The 21,059-nt window shown below is 33.4% G+C and overlaps 5 protein-coding genes across 6 annotated transcripts; 4 read left to right on the forward strand and 1 right to left on the reverse strand.

Moving 5' to 3' along the window:
* Positions 1–219: 219 nt before the first annotated feature.
* On the forward strand, positions 220–2,138 carry LOC112714786 (probable cinnamyl alcohol dehydrogenase 1). The gene is made up of 7 exons (XM_025766452.2): positions 220–342; positions 439–526; positions 599–712; positions 811–1,038; positions 1,130–1,418; positions 1,510–1,660; positions 1,755–2,138. Exons 2-7 carry the CDS (start codon positions 450–452, stop codon positions 1,949–1,951), a joined length of 1,056 nt encoding a protein of 351 aa, XP_025622237.1. The 5' UTR covers positions 220–342; positions 439–449; the 3' UTR covers positions 1,952–2,138.
* A 7,516-nt stretch (positions 2,139–9,654) lies between these two features.
* LOC112714787 (probable cinnamyl alcohol dehydrogenase 1) lies at positions 9,655–11,915 on the forward strand. Its single transcript, XM_029289557.2, has 7 exons — positions 9,655–9,817; positions 9,914–10,001; positions 10,079–10,192; positions 10,552–10,782; positions 10,873–11,161; positions 11,265–11,415; positions 11,519–11,915. The coding sequence occupies exons 2-7, from the start codon at positions 9,925–9,927 to the stop codon at positions 11,713–11,715; spliced, it is 1,059 nt and encodes a 352-aa protein (XP_029145390.1). The 5' UTR covers positions 9,655–9,817; positions 9,914–9,924; the 3' UTR covers positions 11,716–11,915.
* A 538-nt stretch (positions 11,916–12,453) lies between these two features.
* LOC112714789 (probable cinnamyl alcohol dehydrogenase 1) lies at positions 12,454–17,169 on the forward strand. Of its 2 annotated transcripts, none has more exons than XM_025766455.3 (7): positions 12,454–12,584; positions 12,764–12,861; positions 12,962–13,075; positions 13,151–13,381; positions 13,459–13,744; positions 13,890–14,040; positions 14,143–17,169. In XM_025766455.3, exons 2-7 carry the CDS (start codon positions 12,770–12,772, stop codon positions 14,337–14,339), a joined length of 1,071 nt encoding a protein of 356 aa, XP_025622240.1. In that variant the 5' UTR covers positions 12,454–12,584; positions 12,764–12,769; the 3' UTR covers positions 14,340–17,169. The 2 variants fall into 2 exon arrangements, with proteins under 2 accessions (XP_025622240.1, XP_072060578.1); XM_072204477.1 differs by having other exon boundaries at positions 12,476–12,606.
* Positions 15,667–17,169, forward strand: LOC112714790 (uncharacterized). The gene has a single exon (XM_025766456.3). The coding sequence runs from the start codon at positions 15,667–15,669 to the stop codon at positions 16,780–16,782; it is 1,116 nt and encodes a 371-aa protein (XP_025622241.1). The 3' UTR covers positions 16,783–17,169.
* A 765-nt stretch (positions 17,170–17,934) lies between these two features.
* On the reverse strand, positions 17,935–19,731 carry LOC112714791 (pentatricopeptide repeat-containing protein At4g31070, mitochondrial-like). Its single transcript, XM_025766457.2, has one exon. The coding sequence runs from the start codon at positions 19,729–19,731 to the stop codon at positions 17,935–17,937; it is 1,797 nt and encodes a 598-aa protein (XP_025622242.1).
* Positions 19,732–21,059: the final 1,328 nt, after the last annotated feature.

Consider the following 21,059-nt stretch of genomic DNA (forward strand, 5'->3'; position numbering starts at 1 on the left):
TATGCATAGAATACTAAACTAATCAACGCCTTGTTAAACTTTTTGTGCATAGAAGAATACCAAGCGTTAGTGGTAATATGGTTATAAACGTCTGCAGGTGCGTAATCACAAGATATATCATTTGATTAATACACAGTTTGGTCTTACAAAATGAGAAATAAATTATGGAAAATAACATGAACGTGGGCGTAGACTTTTATCACATGCTTTCGTCATCATGAGGTATCTGCTTTCGTACTATTCAGCTTCTTAATCCTATGCTATATAAACACCATTCATGAATGAATTTCCCTCATAAAAAAATTCTGAATGCTAAGAGAACAAAGAAAACTTATTAACCAGGTTGGTTCTTATTAACTACTTCTTACTTGCCTTATAAATCCATGTGTAAGTCGTTTCATGAAAATTGAAAAATAATTTGTGTTTATGGTGAAACAGAGAAGAAAACAATGAGTTCAGAAGATTGCCTTGGTTGGGCTGCAAGAGATGTATCTGGACATCTCTCCCCATACAAATTCAATCGCAGGTAATTAATAATCAACTTTATTTATAGCATATAAATATATATTAATCAACTTATTCCATGATTGATCATCAGGGCTGTAGGAGATGATGATGTTTATGTTAAGATCACACACTGTGGTATTTGTTATGCTGATATCGCTTGGACAAGGAATAAACTTGGTGACTCCAAGTACCCTGTTGTGCCAGGGTATGTATGTTGCCTTTAATAATTTTTCTATAATTCTCAGAAACTTGCAAACTGAATTAAGCTAATGTATCTGTTATCTGCTTTTTTTTTTTTGTTAGACATGAGATTGCAGGCATTGTGAGCAAGGTTGGTTCCAATGTCAAGCGTTTCAGTGTTGGTGACCATGTTGGAGTGGGGACTTATGTCAACTCATGCCGCGACTGCGAGTACTGCGATGATGGACTAGAACATCAGTGCAGTAAGGGAGTTTTTACCTTTAATGGGGTTGATTCTGATGGTACAATCACAAAGGGAGGATACTCCAATTTCATAGTAGTCCATGAAAGGTAACTGGCTACTATAGTTTATATATATTTTGAGTTAAAAAGGTTAGAGTAAACTGAATTTGATGTCATATTTTTTGTTGTATATGTGTAGGTATTGTTTTAAGATACCAAAAAGTTATCCATTGGCTTCAGCAGCACCTTTGCTGTGTGCCGGAATCACTGTTTATTCGCCGATGATTCGTTACAAGATGAATGAGCAGCCGGGAAAATCTTTAGGAGTGATTGGCCTTGGTGGACTTGGTCACATGGCTGTTAAATTTGGAAAGGCTTTTGGTTTGAATGTAACAGTTTTCAGCACCAGCATATCTAAGAAAGATGAGGCCCTCAATTTGCTTGGTGCAGATAACTTTGTGATTTCCTCTGATCAAGACCAAATGAAAGTAAGCATAACAAATTAAAAAAGCATCCTCTGTTTCTTATTTATTTCTTTTTTCAAAATTGAATGTTTACAAATATTGCTACATGCTGCAGGGATTAACAAAGACATTAGACTTTATAATTGACACAGCATCTGGTGATCATCCTTATGATCCTTACATGGCACTTCTGAAAACATTTGGTATCTTAGTTGCAGTTGGGGCTGGAACTGAAATCAAGTTCAGCCCTAGAAGCCTATTTTTTGGTATGTTACATACATTACATCTGAATTATAGTGTTGTAATGTGAAGTTTTCATTTAGATAATAATAACAAATTGGTTTATGTGCATTTTGACAGGATTGAGGAGTATTTCTGGAAGTATTGTAGGAGGTACAAAAGATATACGGGATATGATTGATTTATGTGTTGAAAAGGAGATTTATCCAAAGATTGAAGTAATTCCTATTGAGTATTGTAATGAAGCTATTGAAAGGGTCATAAAAAGTGACGTCAAGTATCGGTTTGTGATTGATATTGAAAACTCCTTAAAGTAAAAAAGAAAATGTAGTTTAGTGATATGTATCAGTAATGAATACTTTGTTACTAGTGTGGAATTTGTCTGTGTGAGAATTTATAGAACAAGCAATTTTCCTTGTATCTTTCGTATTCTATATTCAAGCAATGTATTAATTTGCAGCATTATGAATAATAATTTAATGGATACTCTTTTGTGGAGGAGAATGCTAAGCATTATTGGCTGTTAATATGATTATGAAAGTGTGTATTTTCATATATGAATAGACAAAAGCTAAGTTTGTAGCAGATCATGACCAATGTGTTACAAAGATGAGTCAGCAGCTTAGCTAATTTGGAAACCAGTTAGTTAGATTATAGTCCAGCTGGCATAAGTTAGTTGGAATTGTAACTAAAACAGTTAGGAAGTTAGCTTAGTTGACTGCACTTTAGGTGTGATCATGTGGTGTATATAAGCTTCTAATTGCAACTAAGGATACAAACTTTGCACCATAGCCAGAGTTTCCACAATGTTCATAAAATAAAATGAAATTTGAACAGAATAAGAAAAAATTCAACCCTCCGTTTAGGATAATAGATAACCTCAAATCAACTATAAAATTTGACTGATCAAAGCAAATTGGAAAAGTCTTTGAAAAAAGCATACAATGAAACATAAAATCCACTCAAAATCAGCCCAATTTTTTCTTTTTTCACTTCTATTAATTACATTAATAACATTTGAATATATCATCCTCACCCGCATGTATTCATGTACTGATATGAAAAGTGAATATCAGTTGTAGTAATGATAATAATAGGAAATGCATTACAACTTTTAAAATTGTATCAATTTTATTAAGAGAAAATACATGTAACCAATTTTTTAGTTAGTCAAAATTAGCTAATTCTAGTGTTTAGATTTATAATTTAGGATTTAAAATTTAAAAAATTTAACTGATCTTGGATGAAAAAAATTAATTATCTAACATTATTCTTTAATTGATAATAACAATGGTGTAAATATTATATAATAATATCTAATTATAACATTCTATTTTTATTTTTTACATTTTCTATCAATCATTTTTTAATATACTTTCTTTTAATTTTTCTTTTTAATTATAGCTTCTTTCAAGTATTAATCACTCTATTATTTATTCTATTTTATAGAATTTACACAAGTCCTAATAAGACATGCTTGCAAACTAATTTAACATTTTTTAATTGTTATTTATATGTGTGCTTATTTATTTTAATTTACAATAACAATAACAAAATCTTGTCCCACTAGGTGGGGTTAGCTACATAAATCAAACGATATCATTGAATTTTATCATGTATCATGTCTACTACAGAGAGACCGTTTACATGTAGATCTCGTTTGACCACTTTATGAATGGTCTTTCTAGATCTTTCTCTGCCTTTCACCCCTTATCCATCTTCCATCTCATCTACCCTCTTGATTGGGTGTTCTGTCGGTCTTCTCCTCACATGTCCAAACCACCTAAGATGCAATTCTACCATATTTTCCACAATAGGTGTTACTCTAACTCTCTCTCTTATATCTTCGTTCCTTATTCTATCCAATCGCGTATGACCACTCATCCATCCTAACATCTTTATCTCTACCATACTTAACTTATGTTTGTGCTCCCCTTTGGCCGTCCAATACTTTATACCATAAAACATAGTCGGTCTGATAGCAGTACGATAGAATTTACCTTTAAGTTTAAATGCACTTTTTGTCACATATAAAACCAGACGCACTCTGCCATTTTGACCAACTTACTTGAATCCTATGATTTACATCGTGTTCAATCTCTCTATTATCCTGTATGATGCACCTAAGATACTTAAAACTTTTAACTTTTCGTAAGATGTCTCCAATTTTCACCTCCGTATTAGGGTTTCTCCTTCGGCAGCCGAACTTACATTCCATGTATCCCGTCTTGCTACGGCTTATGCACAGACCATACACTTCTAGAGATTCTTTCCATAAATTCAACTTCTTATTTTAGGTCTTCTTTTTACTTTTCCATAAGGATGACATCATCAGCAAAAAATATGAACCATGGCACAGGCTCTTGGATATGCTCTGTGAGTACTTCTAAGACTAATGTGAAAATGTATAGACTTAAGGATGATCCCTGGTGTAATCCTATATCAATAAAAAATTTCTCTATCATACTAGCTTGAGTCTTCACACTAGTTGTAGCCCCATCATACATGTTTTTAATTGCACGAATATATGCGATCCTTACTCTCTTCCTTTTCAAAATCTTTCATAAGACCTCCCTTGAGACCCTATCGTACGTTTTTTCCAAATCAGTAAACACCATATGTAGATTCCTTTTATTACTATAATACTTTTTCATCATCCTTCTTAATATGTATATCGTTTCAGTGGTGGATCTGTCCAACATAAAACTAAATTGGTTTTCTATTACTTGTGTCTCTTGTCTCAGCCTCCGTTCTATCACCATTTTCCATAACTTCATGATATGGCTCATGAACTTGATCCCTCTATAATTTTCGCAATTTTGTATATTCCCATTATTCTTGTAGATAGGTACCAATGTGCTCTTTTTTCACTCATCTTGCATCTTCTTTGACTTTAAAATCTCATTAAAAAACTTGGTTAATCACTGATACCTTTCTCTCCAAGGCCCTTCCAAACTTCAATCGGAATATTATCGGGTCCTATTGTCCTGCCATTTCTCATCCACTTTAGAGCATTTTTTACCTCGAAATCTCAAATCCTTAGATAATAGTCGAAGTTTTGATCTTCTTCCCTCGTGCATATCCGACCAAGACTTGGAAGAGTCTTCTGTCATTCATTAAATAACTCGTAAAAATAGCTCTTCCACCTTTCATTAATCTTCTCCTCTTAAGCAAAAACCTCTCAATCTTTATCCCTTATGCACTTAACCTAATCCAAGTTTCTCATTCTTCTTTCACAACTCTTTCCGATTCTATATATACATTTTTCTCCTTACTTCGTGCCTAAAGACTGATGGAAACTAGGGGTGGAAACAAGTCATGCCAGACTTTGCTCTTAACAGGCCTGGCCTGTTATGTAGTTAATTGGCTTGAGTTTGGCCTGCAGCCTATTATAGACTCTTTATAAAGTACTAGACATGGTCTGTTATTCTGCCTGACCTAGCCTGAAACCTGTTAAAAGGTCTGATAATTTTTTTAACAAAAATAAAAATATTATTTAAAAAATTATTTTTTAATAAAAATATTTATATGTAATATGTCATATTTAATATTTATAAGAATTTTTAATCTTTTAAAGTATTTAAAATATACAAAAATATTTATAATAAAATATAATAAATCTAAAATATCTCATAATTTTGTTAAAAATAAAAATTTATTTATATATTTAATTATGTTTTAACAGGTCCAGACAGGGCTGACAGGCCAACAAGGCTAATTAGTAAACTTGAGCCTGACCTATTAACATATTAAGGCTTTTAAAAGAGCCTGAGCCTGTGCCTATTTATAACAGGCCAGGCTGCAGGTCCCTGGCAGGTCGCCTGGTCTTATTCCACCCCTAGTGGAGATCCTCATATGCTCTTGTCCTTAATTAACTTACAACCAATTTTGTCTCTTTTTTAACCACCTTATATTTTTTTCAATTATTTACATTGCGACACAAAAAATCACTCCTTAAAGTATTCCCTTTTTGCCTTTATTTTTTCTTGTACACTTGCATTCCACCACTAGGACTCCTTGTCTCTTGATCCTATCTCTCTAGATTCACCAAAACTTTTTTTGCTATTTTTTTAATAACTTCTGTCATTTTCCTCCACGTTTTCTCCACGTTTTCCATTCCCATCCCACTTTGTCTATTCTCTTACCCGTCTTAAAAATCTTCTTTGTTCTTTACCTTTCATCCACCACCACCTCGTCTTTGGGTTCTTCGTATGATGTCTTTTTCTCAACTTTTCCTCACGTGAAAATCTATGACGAGCATCCTATGTTGTGTTGTTAAACTCTCCCTCGAAATAATTTCACAATCAATACAAAATTTTCGGTCAACTTTTCTCAACAAGAAGAAGTCGATTTGAGAGTTTGTCATGCCACTCCTATAAGTTATAAGATGTTCGTCTCTCTTCTTAAAACATGTATTTGCGATAAGAAGGTCAAGAATTGAGGAAAAGTCTAAAATAATTTTACCATCAGTATTGACCACCCCGAAACCACGGCCTCCGTGAATACTTTCATACCTACTCACTTCTCTTCCAACATGGCCATTTAAATCTCCTCTTAAAAAAATCTTATCTCCCGAAGGTATGTCTTGGACCAAACTCTCTAGATCCTCCTAAAACCTTATCTTGTGTTTCTCGTCCGAATCCACTTACGGTGCATAGGCGCTAATCACATGAAAAGTACCTCCTTCTACCACAAATTTAATAGATATGATCTGATCTCCCACTCTCTTGACATCCACTACGTCATTCTTTCACTGCTTATCCACGATAATACCTACCCCATTCTTATTTTTCACATTTTCTGTATACCAAAATTTGAACTCGAATTATTCAACTTCCTAGCCTTCGCACCGACCCATTTTGTTTCTTGTAGGCACATGATATTAATCTTTCTCCTTGTCATGATTTCCACCACCTCCATGAATTTTTCTGTTAGAGTGCTTATACTCCATGTTCCAAAACTCAATCTTCTATCGCTCCAACCTTTACCTTTATCTTTTTCTTTGTGAACTAACTTATTTATCCTCGTTCGTTCATGAAAATGCAGGAATTCTTGCTCATTTATTACTATATCTGGGCACCAATACAGCGACTCTTGCTCATTTGGCACTATACGTGAGTTATACAGCGCGTTGCTTCCGAATAACGACCTAATTTTAACGCAATAACGCTTTTGATCCATATCATGATTCATGAATATTCGACTAAATTTTTATATTGGCTGTCGAAAGTCTAATACAACCCCTCCTTTTTTCAGACTTAGGGACCAACTATGTATTGTAAGTGCAGCATAAGCAGAATTTCTTTATTTTATTCTAATCACATAAAAATAATATTTAAATTTTGTTTTATAATTTTTTCATATTTTAAATTATATTTTTTTATTTATAACGTTCTATGAAACACAATGGGTTTTATAATAGAATCGGGTACAAAATTTTTCACTTAACATCTATAAGGCAAAGATATTTTACATAATTTAGATTTTAGACAACTTAGTGATTTTGTTTTAGCTTAGTGCAAGCTCTAGATATTGGATGATTTGGGATGTAATTCATTAATATTAGTATCTGTAATTTAATTGATTATACTAAAAATTTTATCATGATTTATGATTAAAAAAAAAAAGGTATAAATCTCATTATACAAATAGTTGAGATAAGGGACGAATTCAAAAATTTTAATAAGGAGAGGCTGAATTTTAGATAATTTTTTTTATTTCATAAAAATAATTAACATATAGTTATTTTTTTAAAAGATTTATCAATATATATATATATATATAATTATAATTTTTTTCAAAATTTTATTTTTAATATGATAATTATATAAAAGAAATATAACAATATCAATAGTACATTATAAAATTATAAAATACCAATAATTTATAGCGTGTTTAGTTAAATATTATCACATATTTTATTAATTAAAATTAATTTTTTCAAAATTTTAAAAAATTTGAAAATAAATTATAAATTATTAATTATTTAAAAGACACAGTATTCTTATAGAATATAAGATATAAGATATCTTTATAAAAAATTTTTTAACAACGTAAATTTAGAAGAAAAATAATTATTTTTTACAAGAAAATAATATCTAAAGTACATAATGTGATTACCAAAATATAATTATGTAAGTCCTTATTAATATAATAATATAAATATTAAATATATTAATATAAAAAAATAAATGATTTTTTAAATAAATATAGAGATTATTATGTAAAAACTAATTTGAAAGGTACAAAGACTTGAGAGTATGGTATTAAATTAGTTAAGTAAAAAATATTAGTGAATTAAACAATTAAGACATAAATTCATCACATAATAAAAAAATAATACATATAAAACTATTAAATTACATAATATTTTTTTTTTATTTTTTAAACACATCTCATATATAAGTATAGTTTTTTAAAGTTTTGGGAGGCTGAGGCGACTACTCGCCCCCTCTAAGTCCGTCCCTGGTTGAGATTGAGATAAAATAAAAAAAAAATCAAATTTTTTGTTCTACCATCTTAACAATAAAGTGTCTAATTTTTTTAAGAAAATAGAGCTTTTGATTCAGAATAATTCTCCACATACAAGTGTTTTTCTATACAAGTTTTTATAAGTCATTTATATTAACGGGCTTCGAACTGTTACTGCACGTTTTCACTGCACCTTCTTCTTCTTCTTGCTGCACGTTCTTCTTCCTCTTCCTCTTCTTCTTCTTATTTTCTTTCATTTCTTGCCTTTTCTTTCTCCTTCTTCATTTATGTGATTTTCTCTCTGTTTTCTTTCTTTGTTATTCTCGATTTTCATTTTTTTTTGACATCAAACTCTGAAATCGTTTTTGAAGAAGAAGAAGCAGCAGAAGATGAGGAGGAGAAAGAGAAAGAGTTTTGAATTATGCATAAGATGTACTTCAACGAATTTTGGGTGTATTTCTTAAATCCTTTGGGTGTATTTCTTAAATCCTTTGGATGTAGTTTTGTAATCCTTTAGATGTATTTCTGTAATCCTTTGGGTTTATTTCTATAATCGTTTGGGTGAATTTCTGTAATCCTTTGGGTGTATTTCTGTAATCGTTTGGGTGTATTTCTGAAGTTCCATTATTTTTAAATTTGGCAAGAAACTCGTTTTCATGGAGAAAGAAGAAGAAGAGTCGTTCATAATGCATGGTGAGTAGGGCGCTTTAGAAACAGGAAGTAGTTGAATAACGTACATTTATTTATTTTTAAATGTGGAAATGTAATACATATATTTTATTAGACTTGTATCAACTTGTAAGACTTGTAAACCAAAAAAACTTATATGTAGACCTCTTTGATTCAACCCTCCTTCCCAAAATTATACAAACACTTCAATTATGTGTATCTAGTATGTTATTCATAACTACATGCCAATATGGCATCATTAGTAAGTGCCTATGAAAAGTGTATAAAAAACTTTATAAACCGATTATACACCGATTTAACAGGCGGCGGTTATAACTAGTTGAAAAGGCCCCCTCCCCAACCAAAAACAAATATTACTATAATAAACAATTAGAATTTATAAAATTAAAAACCTGTTAAATAATTTAAATAAATTGACTAAATATTTATTTAATGATTCTCGGTTATCAACTTTACAGGAATTTCACTATATCTAAATTTTCACTAATTAAAAAATTGTTATCGGCAGTGACATTGTGTTACGGTTTTGTTCTAATATTTTTTTTCTCATCTTAGATAATGCCTAATAGAATACTAATCTAATCAATGACTTTTGGACTTTTTGTGCACATAACATCAAGCATTATTGGATAAACGTCATCAGATGCGTAACCAAAAGATTTTCATTTGATTAATACTCAGTTTGGTCTTAACAAAAGCAGTTAATATATGTAATTAATCAAATAAAAATATTTTCATATAAAAATAATAATTACAATTTAATAAGTATTATATTAAATAATTTATCAAATATATCAAATTATTTAACCACGGTCAATTCACATAGTTTTATAGGTACGAGGAGCGTAGACTTTTATGTTGATATTGCAATGGCGTGTTTAACCCAAGTTTCTACAGTCTACATGCTTTGGTCATCATGAGGTATCTGCTTTCGTAATATTGAGCCTGTTATTGTTCTATTATATAAACACCATTCTTGAATTTGCCTCAAATTGTGAAAACAAAGAAAACTGATTAAACAGGTTGGTTCCTATTAACTACTTATTACTTGCCTTATAATTCCATGGGTAAGACGTTTCATGAAAATTGAAAAATAATTTGTGTTTATGGTGAAACAGAGAAGAAAACAATGAGTTCAGAAGATTGCCTTGGTTGGGCTGCAAGAGATGCATCTGGACATCTCTCACCATACAAATTCAATCGCAGGTAATTGACCAAACTAACATCTGATTGAACTTTAATTTATACCATATATATTAACTTATTCCATGATTGATCATCAGGGCTGTAGGAGATGATGATGTTCATGTTAAGATCACACACTGTGGTGTTTGTTATGCTGATATCGTTTGGACAAGGAATAGATTTGGTGACTCCAAGTACCCTGTTGTGCCAGGGTATGTATGTTGCCTTTTAAAACAATGCTATATGACCAACAAATATTATCATTTTTAGTCGGTATTACGTGGTCAATAATAATTTGCATTCATGTTTACAGAGATTTTGTACCAAAAAAACATATAATTTGCACTAGAGTTTGTACACATGAATCAATACAGTTTGTATCTAAATTTTTCAGAATTTGCATACATGAATTAATAAAATTTATTTGTTAAAGATAATTTAGCGCTTGTGCTGGTCAAATAATGACTAAAAATTACTGGCTTCCAATAGTTTTTCATTCTCTAATTCTCAGAAACTTGCAAACTTAATGAAGCTAATGTATCTGTAATCTGCTTTTTTTTTTTTTTGTTAGACATGAGATTGCAGGCATTGTGAGCAAGGTTGGTTCCAATGTCAAGCGTTTCAATGTTGGTGACCATGTTGGAGTGGGGACTTATGTCAACTCATGCCGCGACTGCGAGTATTGCGACGATGGACTAGAACATCAGTGCAGTCAGGGAGCAGTTTTTACCTTTAATGGGGTTGATTCTGATGGTACAATCACAAAGGGAGGATACTCCAATTTCATAGTAGTCCATGAAAGGTAATTGGCTACTATAGTTTATATATTTTGAGTTAAAAAGGTTAGAGTAAACTGAATTTGATGTCATATTTTTTTGTTGTATATGTGTAGGTATTGTTTCAAGATACCAAAAAGTTATCCATTGGCTTCAGCAGCACCTTTGCTGTGTGCCGGAATCACTGTTTATTCGCCGATGATTCGCCACAAGATGAATGAGCAGCCGGGAAAATCTCTAGGAGTGATTGGCCTTGGTGGACTTGGTCACATGGCTGTTAAATTTGGAAAGGCTTTTGGTCTGAATGTGACAGTTTTCAGCACCAGCATATCTAAGAAAGATGAAGCCCTCAATCTGCTTGGTGCAGATAACTTTGTAATTTCATCTGATGAAGACCAAATGAAAGTAAGCATAACAAATTAAAAAACATAATCTATTTCACATTTATTTATTTTCTCAGAATTGAATGTTGACTAATATTGCTATATATATATGTGTATACATGTAGGCATTAACAAAAACACTAGACTTTATAATTGATACAGCATCTGGTGATCATCCTTTTGATCCTTACATGGCACTTCTGAAAACACTTGGTATTCTAGTAGTAGTTGGGGCTGCAAATGAAATCAAGTTCAGCCCTGTAAGCCTATTCTTCGGTATGTTACATTACATGTGAATTATGGTGTTGTAATGTTAAAGTTTTCATTTAGATATATAGTAATAACAAATTGGTTTATATGCATTCTGTATATTTGACAGGATTGAAGACTATTTCTGGAAGTTCTGTGGGAGGTACAAAAGATATACAAGGGATGATTGATTTATGTGCTGAAAAAAAGATTTACCCAAAGATTGAAGTAATTCCTATTGAGTATGCTAATGAAGCTATTGAAAGGGTCATTAAAAATGATGTCAAGTATCGGTTTGTGATTGATATTGAAAATTCCCTGAAGTAAAAATATACTGTAGATTAGTGCTATGTGTTAGTGATGAAATAATTTGTTAGTGTGTGGAGTTTGTCCTTGAGTGAGGATTTCTAGAATATAATCAATTCAACTGTTCAAGCAAATTTTGTTTGTATCTTTTGTATTTCATATTTAAGCTGCGTATTAATTTTGTAACATCATGGATAATTATATAATACTATTTTGGCTCATTGATGGTATTTATTATAATAAATTTTAAATATTTAAAAATTATTATTTTTTTATATTATATGGAGAAAAGTCTTATTTTGATGTTGGCAGTTGGAACATTCAAAGCTCTCCTGATCAAAGTAAATGGAATACAAGTCTTTCTGATGTTTACAATTCTTTTTGAATTTGATCTAAACAACTCACAGTATTACACGCACTACATATATAATAACGTTCTATTAAAATGCTATTTTGTCGATACATGATTCTAGTATGACTATGTTACGGTAATAATTATAATGTTTTAAAAAATGTTGCTAAAATTAAAATAAAAAATATTATTTAAAAAAAGTGTTACTAAAATATAAAAAAAATATAATTTTAATTTTAACAATACTTACACCATAATCATAATTACTATAGCATAATCGTACTAAAATCTCAGCATTAAATTGTAACTATAATTCATATAGGTAGGCCAATGTGCGTGGACTTCGTTGACTTGATTTAGTCACAGTAACGTGTCTAAGACTCTAAAGTGTCACTATTTTAGTCCTTCTTGCCATTACGCTTGTTATTTGATTCTTCTGCGTTATAAGGCCATTGAATTTGCTGAAATGTTGAAGTAAAGAAGCCTGAAAAAAAATATTAAAAGAAAAAAGAACGGATTCTTGAAGAAACTCAAACAGGTTGGCTCCTATTGACTACTGTGTTAGCTTCTAATCTATGCTCTTTCAATATTATTTATTTGTTGATTTGTTTTGATTTTTTTGCATTCTTTCTCTTTGAGAGAAAATTCTATCATGAAATTCTTTGTCTAAATCTAAAGTGATAGCCAATTGAGTTTGATTAATTTATGGTGCAACAGAAAATAATGATGAATTCCGAAGGTGGCAATGAAGATTGCTTAGGTTGGGCAGCAAGAGATGCATCTGGTGTTCTCTCACCATACAAATTCAGTCGCAAGTATATTAGTCTCTATCACTATTGCCAGCACTCTTTAGCATAATTCTGTTTTCTTGGTACAAAGTATTTAATTTATATAATGATGAATGTGATTGGTCAGGGCTGTAGGAAACGATGATGTTTATGTTAAGATCACACACTGCGGTATTTGTTATGCTGATGTAGTTTCCACAAGGAATTCATTTGGTGCCACAAATTACCCTGTTGTGCCCGGGTATATGATCTTTTAATAAATAATGGTTAGTTTATAATCCAATTTAGTCTTAATCTAATCTATGAGTTTTGTTAGACATGAGATTGCAGGCATTGTGACAAAGGTTGGTTCCAATGTCCAACGTTTCAATGTTGGTGACCATGTTGGAGTAGGGACTTATGTTAACTCGTGCCGCGACTGCCAAAATTGCAATGCAGGACTTGAAATTCAATGTGGTAAAGGACGAGTTTTTACTTATGATAGTGTTGATTCTGATGGTACAATCACAAAAGGAGGATACTCCACTTTCATAGTAGTTCATCATAGGTAATGAAAGAAAATTTATATGCAAAAGGTTATAGTCTTAGATAGGTTCAGTTGAATTTGATATCACATTTATGCAGGTATTGTTTTATGATACCAAAGAGCTATCCATTGGCTTCAGCAGCACCTTTGCTCTGTGCCGGAATCACTGTTTATTCGCCGATGATTCGTCACAATATGAATCAGCCTGGTAAATCTCTAGGAGTTATTGGCCTTGGTGGCCTTGGACATATGGCAGTTAAATTTGGAAAGGCTTTTGGTTTGGATGTAACAGTTTTCAGCACCAGCATATCTAAAAAAGATGAGGCCCTAAATCTTCTTGGTGCAGATAATTTTGTTGTTTCATCTGATCAAGAACAAATGAGTGTAAGTAGGTTGTTATTACAACAAGAATTGAATTCTAATCCTTTTGGTGAAAGAGATTCTGAATCATTTAACAGAACATTGACATTGTAGCTTGTTTTTCTTTATTCATCTTGGTCAAAATTGAGTATGATTCCTACATATGCAGGCATTGGCTGAGTCATTAGACTTTATAATTGACACAGCATCTGGTAATCACCCTTTTGATCCTTACATGTTTCTTCTGAAAACATGTGGTGTCTTAGTCTTAGTTGGGGCTCCAAGTGAAATCAAATTAAGCCCAGGAAGCCTTATTGGTGGTATGTTGCTTCTGAATTATGGAAAAGAAATTGTTGCAATGACAAGCATTAATTTATATTGAAGCAATGAAACTTTGAATGTGCATTAATTGTGGTTGACAGGGATGAGAAGCATTTCTGGAAGTGCTGCAGGAGGCACAAAAGATACCCAAGAGATGATTGATTTGTGTGCTGAAAAGGAGATTTATCCAAATATAGAAGTGATTCCCATTGAATATGCTAATGAAGCTTTTGAGAGGATCATAAACAAAGATGTCAAGTATAGGTTTGTGATAGACATTGAAAATTCCCTCAAGTAACAGGACTGTTAATGTATTTAGTGTTGAATAGTTTCTTATTAATAATTAATGAGTTGAGTGAGGAATTTCAAATTCTGAGAGAACAATAGTTGCTAGATTATAAAGAAAGGATAGGAATCATTACATGCTGCTACACTAAAATACTAAGTTGTTCTGCATTATTAGCACTTAAGCATAGTTGTATTTGACAAAATTAATTAGTAAACATTTATTTAATATATAGTGAAAGCATGAAAGATGGCTAGACCAGTAATTAATAAAAAGATACCACTAATTCAGAATCTTCCTGTCACAAGGAAGACAAAAAAAAATATTATTGTAATTCGTTAACGTATAGTTTAACAAACAACAGCTCATGGTAGCCAAATATAGCCGTTAGTTTATTTCATAACAGTATTTTGATGGGAGCTTATGAATAAATAAAAGTATTATTACCATGTTTGATTCACATTTTTACTTTTAGTATTTTTTTATTCATTTTTGTCTACAAAATTCTAAAAGTAAAAACTAAAAAATATTGAAAATAATAAATAAAGGAAAAGTTTAGGGCCAGCAGTTTTATTGAATTTTGGCCCGCATGTAACCAGCAGAGAAAAGTGAGCCATTGGATGAAATCTCATACCAATCTCACACCATCAAATCATCATTGATGGCTAGTTGATGGCTAACAATCACAAAAATTACTGGCCCCTAGCATTGCTCATAAATAAAATATGGATACATACATACGATATAGTGAAAACTTAGGTACAATCGACTTCACGTAAAGTTGATAGTCGAGAGTCATTAGATGAAAATTTTGTCAAATCAGTTAAATTATTTAATAACTCTCTCAGTTATCAATTTCACGTAAAATTGACTATACCTGAGTTTTCACCTACCATATGGATTGGAGATATAACGATGTGGCAATGATGGTGACGTTGATATCCAGAAAACAGTGTGCCAATATCTGTGGTGGATTGTGGGAATTAAATAAGAATAATAATAACTAATGATTAATGATTAATGGGCAACGGTATTGAAAGTTTTACGTACCTCACTCGCACACACTGAAATGCAATAATAATAATAATAATAATAACCCTCCCTCTATTTCTTCGCCGAATCCATTTGCAACCACAACCATCTCCATTCTTGATTCAGAGGGGTAGCATTACGTTGCTGCTGCTGTTGTTCTTGAAAATCCAATGAATACAGAGGAGACATTGGTCGTAAATTGATAAGTATGATAGCAAGAGAAAGAAAAGGAAGTGGCGTTGACGCTAAGATTGAAGAAGTTGTTGGAGTGTGAAAGAGAGAGAGTGGGCGGTACAAGGTGGCCCAGATGCAGATGCAGACTTGCTTCTTGGTTGCAGTTCACTCCGTTCTTGGCTTCTACCACCGCTTTCTCCGAATTACCCTCGCACTCATGGATTTCCCTTCCACAATCCGATTCATCGCTCAGGCCAGCGAGGTCAGTTGCGGTTTCATCCTCCTCGGTTACGTTTCTAGAATCTTCAACATCCTTGGTCTCATCTTGATCCTCTTCTTCACCCTCAAGATCTACCGCATCTCTCATCCCAACTCCAAGGCTCTCAAGCATTTCCCTCCGTACTATCCACCACCCAGATCTCCTCCCGCTCCCGCTCCCGCCCCCGCCCCCGCCCCCGCCCCTAAGATTCATCACGCTGTCGACGCTGACATCCCCAAACCCTCGTCCCGGAAGAAGTCTCAGATGGAGGACGCTCTCGATGACAAGGAGGACCACGTTGAAGACGAGGTGTTCGACGTAATGGCGCTGAGAAATCTCGTCAAGTTTGAGAGGCAGAGGTTCAGTGCTGCCTGTGCTGAGATCGAGAATGAGAGGATTGCGGCTGCCTCCGCTGCTGAGGAGGCCATGGCCATGATCCTCAGGCTGCAGAATGAGAAGAGCGCCATTGAGATTCAGGCCAATCAGTTTCGGAGGATGATGGATCAGAAACAGGACTATGATAATGAGGTCATTGATAACTTGAGATGGTCCATTGTCCATCATGAGAATCAGAAGTCTTTGTTGGAGGAGCAGTTGGCCATTTACAGGGAGAAGCTCAGGCAGTTCTTGACTGATGATGAGATTGACCTGCTTGATGGCTCTGATAACCCTAGAGGTGGATTCTTGGATTTTGCTATTGAGTACGATGTTGATAATGCTGATGTTGATGATCCTGGTTCGGGGCCTGATAATGTTTATTCAGAAAATGATGATGATCATTCCCGTAATGCTTATTCAGAAAATAATGATCATGATGAGGATCATGCCCGTAATGCTTTTTCAGAATATGATGATCATGATGAGGATGATGCTGGTAATGCTTCTTCAGAAAATGATGTTGATGCCGGTAATGTTTCTTCAGAAAATGATGTTGATGCTGGTGAAGCTTCTTCAGAAGCTGATAATGATGACGATCGTCATCATGCTTGACTTGTAATTTCCTCGGGTGGAGAGCTAATTGGAACAGGAACTGGAAATGAAAATTGAAATGCTTTTCAGATGGGTTATACTATTTCTTCTGAAATTGTAGTTATGCTGCATATTTAATATTCTATTTTAATAAGGTTGAACGACTAATAAAGTGTATATATGTTTCTTCTTTGTTTGTTTCTTTATCTTTTGCCATGATGGATTAATCTCAACGTTTAGGTATACTGGAATACTTATGTGAATGGATTTCATGAAGCACTTAACACTGCAACAATCTGATGCAGGTTGTAGATTAGATAATGATCATAGTGGATTATTAGTTTCTCAAGTTTCAGTGTAACTTGTTTAAGTTTCATGAAAGAATATTGGAACAGAAAATTGCAAGGATCGGATGTCTGTCAATTCAATTCATAAATGTTAATAACTCTGTGTTCTAATTGTACAGAATCTGAACAGAGTTAACCTCAGCTCTGACTTACTAGTTTGTGTTGTTTTTAATCGAATTTGGTTGCTGTTGTTAACCTTGCTGTTGTTAACTTATGTAATTTATGTCCTATACACATATTTCTTATGCCCCGTTCTTGCAATCACGAAGGAAGAATATCATATGAACCACTTTTATATTTATCTCTTTAATACATAAAAAGACGTCTAAAAAATATATATACACACAAAAATTGTACAAACGTTGCTTCTCTCTTATCTAAAGCATTCCCTCAGGAAACATAACTAAGCTAATTGGTCTTCGTTAAATAGTTTTCCTTGATATTTAAAGTTCTAAGAGTAGTTGCAACGTGACAATGTGATTAGTGACTCTCTGAATGAACACGCAATGCATACATCAAGTAGGCTGATTTGACGTCACAACCAATTATAAACCTTCTCAACTTATTAATTACTCTTACTTTTCTTCACTTAAAATTTTCTGTTTCAATGCTTTATACCCTATGAAGTTTCGAACTAGATTTATAAATGGCCATTTTGTCAAATTGTTAATTTCAATGGCTAAACACTTTTACTGAGCAAAATACATTATTCATTAACCAGGACATAATTATGAATTAACAGGATTATCTATAATTATATGAACTTTACTGCGCTTGTACAAAAATAAAAAACAAAAAAGCAATAATAAAACAAGATTGTGTTATGCTATAACCTCTCATCTACTGCCTCAATTCTGCTGAACCCATTAGTCTTCTTAACCTTCTGCAGTTTCATTATTTCCGTGACTTTTTCTACACCAAGCCAATGACCATGCTCGGCATAAATCATATTCAACAATGCATAGTTAGCAGCATTATTTGGTTCTGATCTTATAAGCTGTGGGACTAGTATTTCTGCAATGTCCAATCTTCCATGAAGCTTACAAGAGGATACCAGAGAGCTCCACATTCTTGCACTTGGTTCCATGGGCATGGTTCTCAGTGTTTCCATTGCATCTTCAAGCTTGCCTGACCTTCCAAGAAGATCAATTAGGCATGCATAGTGCTCTAAGGTTAATTGAATTTTACAATCTGCACTTGCTTGTTTGAATACCAGTTGCGCCTCAGTTACAAGACCGGCATGATTACAAGCAGATAATACGGCGAGTAAGGTAATTGCGTCTGACTTCACTCCTCTCTCTTGCATTTCATGAAAAAGTTGCAATGCTTGGTCACCACATCCATGAAGACCGTAGGCACTGATCAAAGTGCTCCATGAAACAGAGTCTCTATTTGGCATTTCTAGGAATATCTTAATTGAGCCATCCAGACAACCACATTTGGCATACATATTTATGAGTGCATTCCCTACAGAGATGTGTGAACTAAACCCAAATTTGAGGACATAGCCATGGAATGAACAACCATGTTTCAGTGAAGATAAGTTTGTGCAGGCAGAGATTACTTCGAGCAAAGTAACATGATTTGGTTCAGTTTCCTCGCCCAGCATCTTGTTAAATAGCTTTAAGGCTTTGTAGCCATCCCCTCTTTGCGCATAGCTCCCAATGATTGAACTCCATAGCACCACATCTGTAAAACTAGACCCTTCAAAAACTAGCTCAGCTAGATGCAGTGATTCTCCACATTGGCAATACATATTTATGAGAGCTGATGAAAAATTATGACTTGATGCAAACCAGTGACGGAAGGCATAACCATGAATCTCCTTCCCATGCTTTGCAAAGCCTGACTCGGCACAAGCCTTTAAGAGAGCAATTAATGCACTCTCTGGGATAACTCCCTCAGCCTGCATTGCTCGAAAGCATGCAAAAGCAGCATCATAATGATGATTAGTAGTGCAGCCAGATATGATTGCAGTCCAAGTAACCTCATTCTTCACATCCATTCCATCAAATACATGTAAAGCCATCCAAGACTCGCCACACCTGAAATAAAAATCCACAAGAGCTGTTGAAAAAATCACTGACTCCGATTGCTGCACCCTCTCATCAACAATAACAAGGGCATGAATCTGTTTCCCTATCCTTGAACACACATTCCTCCCACACATGGACACAACTCTAGCCATCAGCTCCGGCTTCGGAGCAAGGCCAAGCAAGTGTGCACCTTTCAACGTCTGCAAGGCTTCTGTTAAGTACCCATTATACAGATAACAATTGATCATGGAGTTCCAAGTGATGGGGTCTCTCTGAGGCATTGTGTCGAACACTTTCCGTGCAGATTCAGTATCCATAAACTTTGCATACATGGAAATGACAGAATTGGACACAACATGGTCAGAGTGAGAACCTGTCTTGAGAGCCAAGCAATGAAGGGCAGTGCCGAAAGCGTGGCACTGGGCGGAGGAGCACGCCTTGGTGAGTGATGGAAGAACAGAGAAGATGTTAACATGGTTGCCAGAGAAAAGTTGTCTGAAAAGTTGAAACGTTTGGTGATAAAAACCGTTTGAGAGCAAGGTTTTGATGCGTTGGTTGAATGAAGCAGAGGCTTCATAAACGGCCATGCAAAACAGCAAAAGTTACAAATTATACGTTAAGCTTCACACATATTTTAGTAACAAGATTTTTAAACCAGACCAGTGCCCCCAGCATCAAAAACATTCTTAACATATGTTTATTTTTGGATTAATTTGTTTTAAAAAAATACTAATTAAGTCCTCCAAATTAGTAAAAAGTGGATATATATGTTCTTTGTTAATAAATAGTGCCAAACGAAATTGAGACCACGTAGTTTTGGATAGTAAAATATTTATTATCATTTGATTTTTCATATATCATTTATCAATCGCATTCTATTTGTTATAAATTCTATTAAAATAAGTGAAGTTTCGATTCAAAAGTTATTATCTACATAGCTATAAATAAAAACGGCAGAATAATTAACCATACACATAAATATCACCGTTAGATTTTAATTCATGAATTAATAAAAAGATATCATGTATCTACTGTTATTTTAAAAAATTAAATTAATATTTTTTTAAGAACTAATTTATCTAAAATTAAAATCTTCCGGACCTAATTGTTAATTTATTCTATATTTTATGTTACATTGTAGTTAAAATACGGTTCAACAAGATTCAAAATTTACAACAAAAACATTTTACTTCTACAATTTGGTATCCACTTTTTGCATAATCAGAAAACTTGAGCTGGAATATCTTCTGAAACTGATCCCTTAATATACACGAAAGGAAGAAAAAAAAAAGGGAATTGCAATGTGAAGAGATAATAAAATAAATGTAGGATTAAAATAAAATATAGAAGGAAAAAAAACTAAAAAAGTTTTTTTTAAATGATTGGAAAGTAAGAGAGGGAAAGAAAGAGAAAGAGCGTACTCTTTTCACGTAGATGGTATATTTATGGCTTTTTTATTGAAATAAATAAAAAAATTCATTATTTTCTTAAATACACACCCCATAAAAATTATTATCTAAATGCGCAGCATCATTTTTCGGCCACCACCCACAAAATGGGTTTAGCCTCCAACTCAACCAAAGCACCCACGAATTGGACTAGGGTGCAATTATTCGACAGGCGCCCAAGAAATGGGCATTTAAGGCAGCGCACTCACGAATTGGGCTATTTCTTAAGAGGTACAAATGAAATGGCACTTGAGACATATAACTGGGATGCCAGACGCGAGTTGGCCCAAATTCAGTTGCACCCCACACGAATTTGTGCAACTCAGGTGCACCTCCTGCGAAATAGAGCATGAATTTCGCTATATAAAGGGCTGTGGCAGCCAATTTAAAACCACATTGTGAAATTATTGTTGTGTCTTCGAGTAATCCATCCCTAACCACTCTCTTCTATCTCCAACAACTCTCTC

The sequence above is a fragment of the Arachis hypogaea genome, chromosome 10, assembly GCF_003086295.3.
Source record: "Arachis hypogaea cultivar Tifrunner chromosome 10, arahy.Tifrunner.gnm2.J5K5, whole genome shotgun sequence".
NCBI lineage: Eukaryota > Viridiplantae > Streptophyta > Magnoliopsida > Fabales > Fabaceae > Arachis > Arachis hypogaea.

Bases quoted from the DNA above. Each gene is read 5' to 3' on its own strand.
- LOC112714786 (XM_025766452.2), top strand. From the start codon at position 450: ATGAGTTCAGAAGATTGCCTTGGTTGGGCTGCAAGAGATGTATCTGGA. The intron at 527-598 runs GTAATTAATAAT...ATTGATCATCAG, and splicing joins CCATACAAATTCAATCGCAG to GGCTGTAGGAGATGATGATG. The intron at 1,419-1,509 runs GTAAGCATAACA...TACATGCTGCAG, and splicing joins CTGATCAAGACCAAATGAAA to GGATTAACAAAGACATTAGA.
- LOC112714787 (XM_029289557.2), top strand. From the start codon at position 9,925: ATGAGTTCAGAAGATTGCCTTGGTTGGGCTGCAAGAGATGCATCTGGA. The intron at 10,193-10,551 runs GTATGTATGTTG...TTTTTTTGTTAG, and splicing joins AAGTACCCTGTTGTGCCAGG to ACATGAGATTGCAGGCATTG. The intron at 11,162-11,264 runs GTAAGCATAACA...GTATACATGTAG, and splicing joins CTGATGAAGACCAAATGAAA to GCATTAACAAAAACACTAGA.
- LOC112714789 (XM_025766455.3), top strand. From the start codon at position 12,770: ATGATGAATTCCGAAGGTGGCAATGAAGATTGCTTAGGTTGGGCAGCA. The intron at 12,862-12,961 runs GTATATTAGTCT...GTGATTGGTCAG, and splicing joins CCATACAAATTCAGTCGCAA to GGCTGTAGGAAACGATGATG. The intron at 13,745-13,889 runs GTAAGTAGGTTG...CTACATATGCAG, and splicing joins CTGATCAAGAACAAATGAGT to GCATTGGCTGAGTCATTAGA.
- LOC112714790 (XM_025766456.3), top strand. From the start codon at position 15,667: ATGCAGATGCAGACTTGCTTCTTGGTTGCAGTTCACTCCGTTCTTGGC.
- LOC112714791 (XM_025766457.2), bottom strand. From the start codon at position 19,731: ATGGCCGTTTATGAAGCCTCTGCTTCATTCAACCAACGCATCAAAACC.